A 4,866-nucleotide genomic window follows, 5' to 3' on the forward strand; every position below is an offset into this window, starting at 1 on the left:
CACACAGAATATTAAAAACATTAGGAGTCAGCTGTCTTCTGCAGTCCTTAAGGTACCAGCACAATAACACACTCAGCAAAATATCGTCTAATTATCGTTATCGATAAAATCCCAGAAAATATTGAGATATTATTTTTTTGTCAATATCGCACACCCCTACTTACTTGTTATGTCCTTTATGAGTTCAGCGATGGAGGTGTGATTAGCCAGGGAGCTCCGAGCCGCCTGCATGTGAGGCAACTGCGAAACAAACTGTTTAATCTCTCCAACGGTTTTTGCATTGTGTCGCTCCTGGCACAGAGACGGGAAAACCAGCTCATTAATGGCAAACACTACCAAATCAGCATATTAGAATGATTTCTGAAGGATCACGTGACACTGAAGACTGGAGGAATTATGCTGGAAATACAGCTGCACATCACAGAAATAAATGCGTCCCTGCAGCACAAAAGCAGTGTTAAGTCGCTGGGGGATATTTGTAGCAATAGCCAACAATACATTGTATGGCTCAAAATTATAGATTTTTCTTTTATGACAAAAATCATTAAGACTTTAAGTAAAGATCATGTTCCATAAAGATATTTTGTAAATTTCCTACCGTAAATATATCAAAACTTAATGTTTGATTAGTAATATGCATTGCTAAGGACTTCATCTGGACAACTTTAAAGATGATTTTCTCAATATTCTGATTTTTTTTGCTCCCTCAGATTCCAGATTTTCAGATAGTTCCAAATATTGTGCGATCCTAACAAAGCATACATCAATGGAAAGCTTATTTATTCAGATTTCAGAAGATGTATAAATCTCAATTTCACAAAATTGACCCGTATGACTGCTCTTGTGCTCCAGGGTCACATTTTAAAATATATTCACATAGAAAACAGCTCTTTTGAATTGTAATAATATTTCACAATGTTACCATTTTTACTGTATTCTTGCTGTTGTCAGACACACAAAAGCAGCACAGACCTCAAACGCGGCTGATATAATCTTGGCTTTCTTGCTGAGAGCCGCTCCAACAGCATTGAAGTTCTTGTCCCGTATTTCAGCATAAAGCTCCTCGGCCGAGTTGAGCTGCAGTTTTTTCGGCTCAGTGGGGAGCTCCTTCCCACCTTCTCCCTGTTTCTTCTGTGCAAACTTCTCAGGAGGTAGCTTCACGTAACCTGCCGAAGCAACCAATGCATGACGAGACAGACTACTGGGGAAAACGAATTTCTGAAGTATTTCATGTCCGCACGAATCTGAAACTCATTTACCATTAGTGATGCCAAAGATCTCATCGATAAGACCCTCATAGGTAAGTTGAGTGGCTAATGGCGTGAGCAAATCCACGTTGCGATCCAACAGGAGGAGGGTATCGAACACGGGCAGGATTTGCGTTTGACTCCCTGCAAACTCTCTCTTCATCCGCAACATCATGTTGGCCACATGCTGAGAAAGACACAGCCACCATGCACACAATTAAAATTAAACATCAATGAGAGAAATAAATGAAAAGAGTTGACAAACACTTTTCTACTCACTCTTGCACACTCGCCTTTGCCAAAGATTTGCGGTATTGTTCCATAAAGTGCTTGCAAAGTCATGAGGCCCTTGGCAGCGTGATACAGGCTCGTCTGATCATTCTCTAAATAGCATTCCTTCATGAAAGAAAACAAGGTTATGTGAACATCCCAAAGCATCTGCTCATGCATAACATGTCAGCATAAAAAGGTGCTTTCCAAACGTTTTACAAATGTTTGATGTTATTGAATGAGACACTTTTGCAGCTTAACTTGGTCTTTTTTTGGGGTCTATATTTATTTACACAGTACAACCAACATTCATTTAAAATGCTTTTTCACTTTTTCAACTGTTTGAGCATAAAAAAAAGATCTGAAAGGTCACAAAGCTCAAAGTCCACTCTAAAAGGAGATGTTCTTTTTAACAGAAAACACTTTTCAAAAACTACAACAAACGGCTGGCTAGATCACTTAATGTAATAGTTCTAAAGCTAATAATATTTTAAACATTATTTTTTAAGGAATATTTACCAAGAAAAATTAATTTACCAGAATTAATTTACTTTATTTATCTTATAGCATTTCTAAAAATAAATAAATAAAATAGTAATTATTTGAAAAAAATAATAAAACCACTTAATAGAGACGCGATTATTAAAATCTAACAAAACAATTAAAATGGAATCCAGAAAATTAATGGAAAACACAGAATTTGGTCAAAATAAAACACAATTTGAGAAAAAAAATTATAAAATGTATTTCATAGGGCCTTAAAAATGTACTTTTTGTTCTACCTTTTAATAAATTGCTGTTCAATTGTGTAAGTTTCATTATTTCAATTAATTAGACATGCTTTTTGAGTCATATTTTTTAATTTAACATTTAAAACAGAATGCAGAAAAATTTAAACTGGAAAAAAAAACTGAATTTATAAATACATTTTTTTTTTTTATTTCATAGGGCCCTAAAAATGTTCAAATATCAGGCTTTTGAGGAAGGTTTAGCTGTTCATCTCTCGATCATCGTTGCATTGCACTGCATTATATGTTCTGAACCTACAGAGCTTTGATCATAAAACTAAGCATTTGAAATATCATCCCAAAAAAGAAACACTATTGGGAGACGACACCTGATCTCACTGATTTACATTACAAGCTATCAGAATTTCATCTTACTTTTTGGCCATAAAAATATCAGCAACTGCACCAAATTTCATCTTTTTGCTCAGTTTGCATAAAATTAGTTTGAATTCCATATTCTTACTATATCATACTACATGAGCCATAAAAACCTAATGTATCAAATATGAAACTCAACAAAAAACACACTACTACTACTACTAATAATAATGCATTAATAAAGCACCGTGGCTATTTCTAGTCAAGGTCTGACTAACGCCGAATCAGAAATCCTACAGAAAACGAATGCAAATCCATGCTATTCTTGCCATTCAAACACGGTCTTACTCTAAAGGAACTCTCAGACTCCATGGAAAGAAGATCTCCATCGTAAGGGATAAGGTCCAGAATGTATTCATCGATGTTAGTGAAAGAGTTCAGAACCCCTTTCTCCTTCAGCCGCTGTTCACACAGCAGACTCCGGCGAGGCACAAACAGAATGTGGAAATCTCGGGGTTGTAGTTTATCCTCACTGCAATGCAAATATCACAACGTAATATCATCAGCAGCCCAGCACTGTCACTGACTACTGCCAGCATACCACAGTGTTTATAATTTAATACATTTTAATTTAATGTCATTTCAATATTTTTTTAATATTTCTATGCTATTATTATTATGCCATTAGCTTCGTTTCGCGAAAATTGTTTTGGATCAATCAGGACTTTTACATTCGCGTTATCAGTGTTTGTTGCCAAGTCCACATATTTTCGACATGTTTTCGTTGCTTGACATTCCAGAATCAGAATGAGCTTTGTACGGTGGCAGAGAAGTGCAAAACAAATCACAATTCTGAAAACAAAATAACAAATTACAAACGCAAATGCAAGTCTAAAAAACAAAATAACAATTCAGAAAACACAGCAATTGTTTTCGGATTTGTCGTTGTGTTTTCTGACTTGTTATAATGTTTTCTGAATTGTTGCTGTGTTTTCTGAATTGTTATTTTGTTTTTTAGACTTGCATTTGCGTTTGTAATTTGTTATTTTGTTTTCAGAATTGTGATTTGTTTTGCACTTCTCGGCCACCGTAGGTTTGGCTGACAAAAAAAGTTTGGGAATCCCTGCATTACATGTGAATAAGAAATAGCGTGCATTTGTGCATTTTAATGTGTTTGAAAGACAAAAGCCTTACAAAGACAAAGTAATACACGGTTAAATAACCTACTGAGTGATAATTCAAATAAAAATTAATATGTTTATTAGTCGTTGATGCAACGTTGAAACTCTTCTTAAACCTGAAATGATTTTTTTGTAAATCCAGTGGCATAGCCTCCTGAATAGTGACTGGTCTTAGTGTGAAAATCCACAAAACTGGAAGACTTTCTGAATGTATAATCGGTAGGACATTATAGAAAGGAAACTTTAAATGCCACATTAGGGAGAATCAATAAAATCTGAATTATTTATTGCTACTGTGTGAATAATATGTAATCATGTAATCAATAAAAAAGAAACTGAAATCTGATTCAGAGTATTTTGTGAGTGGCATGATGCAGTAAGCAAGAAAACGTTTCCAACCATCAATCCTGCTACGGGTGAGGTTATCTGCCAGGTCGCAGAGGGCGATAAGGTAGGTGTTTGAATTTAGTATTTTAAATTACATTACATCTGTGCCAACTAAAAATGTCCTAAAGCAGCTGGTTTGCTGGTCGTAGCTGGTAAACTCTTGGGGTTTTGGGCACTTTTCAGCTGGTCAGTTTAAACCGGTTGAGCTTAAAGGAACACTCCCCTATTTTTGAAAACAGGCTCATTTTCCGACTCCCCTAGAGTTAAACAGTTGAGTTTTACCGTTTTCGAATCCATTCAGCCGATCTCCGGGTCTGGCGGTAGCACTTTTAGCTTAGCTTAGCATAGATCATTGAATCGGATTAGACCGTTAGCATCTCGCTCAAAAAGGATCAATGAGTATCGATATTTTTCCTATTTAAAACTTGACTCTTCTGTAGTTACGTCGTGTACTAAGACTGACGGAAAATGAAAAGTTGGGATTTTCTAGGCCGATATGGCTAGGAGCTATACTCTCATTCCGGCGTTATAATCAAGGAACTTTGCTGCCGTACCATGTGTGCAGCAGCCGCAATGATATTACACAGTGCCTGAAATAGGCTTATTGGAAGTTACCTAGCTGGGGACTAATTTCAGGCGCTGCGTAATATCATTGCGCCTGCTGCACCCATGGTA

General features: G+C 36.1%; 1 protein-coding gene across 1 annotated transcript in view; it reads right to left on the reverse strand.

The window, feature by feature from the left end:
* The window catches only part of LOC107556042 (vacuolar protein sorting-associated protein 33A-like), a gene marked incomplete at its 5' end in the record, with an annotated part of 9,401 nt that extends 6,241 nt beyond the window's left edge, over positions 1-3,160 (reverse strand). The window contains 5 exons of the mRNA XM_016239029.1: positions 165-291; positions 973-1,166; positions 1,260-1,434; positions 1,527-1,643; positions 2,972-3,160. Coding sequence (XP_016094515.1) covers positions 165-291; positions 973-1,166; positions 1,260-1,434; positions 1,527-1,643; positions 2,972-3,160 — 802 coding nt within the window. The remainder of the gene's footprint in view (positions 1-164; positions 292-972; positions 1,167-1,259; positions 1,435-1,526; positions 1,644-2,971) is intronic.
* Between the last annotated feature and the right edge of the window lie 1,706 nt (positions 3,161-4,866).

Source organism: Sinocyclocheilus grahami, unplaced genomic scaffold (genome assembly GCF_001515645.1).
Source record: "Sinocyclocheilus grahami isolate Dianchi unplaced genomic scaffold, SAMN03320097.WGS_v1.1 scaffold553.1, whole genome shotgun sequence".
NCBI lineage: Eukaryota > Metazoa > Chordata > Actinopteri > Cypriniformes > Cyprinidae > Sinocyclocheilus > Sinocyclocheilus grahami.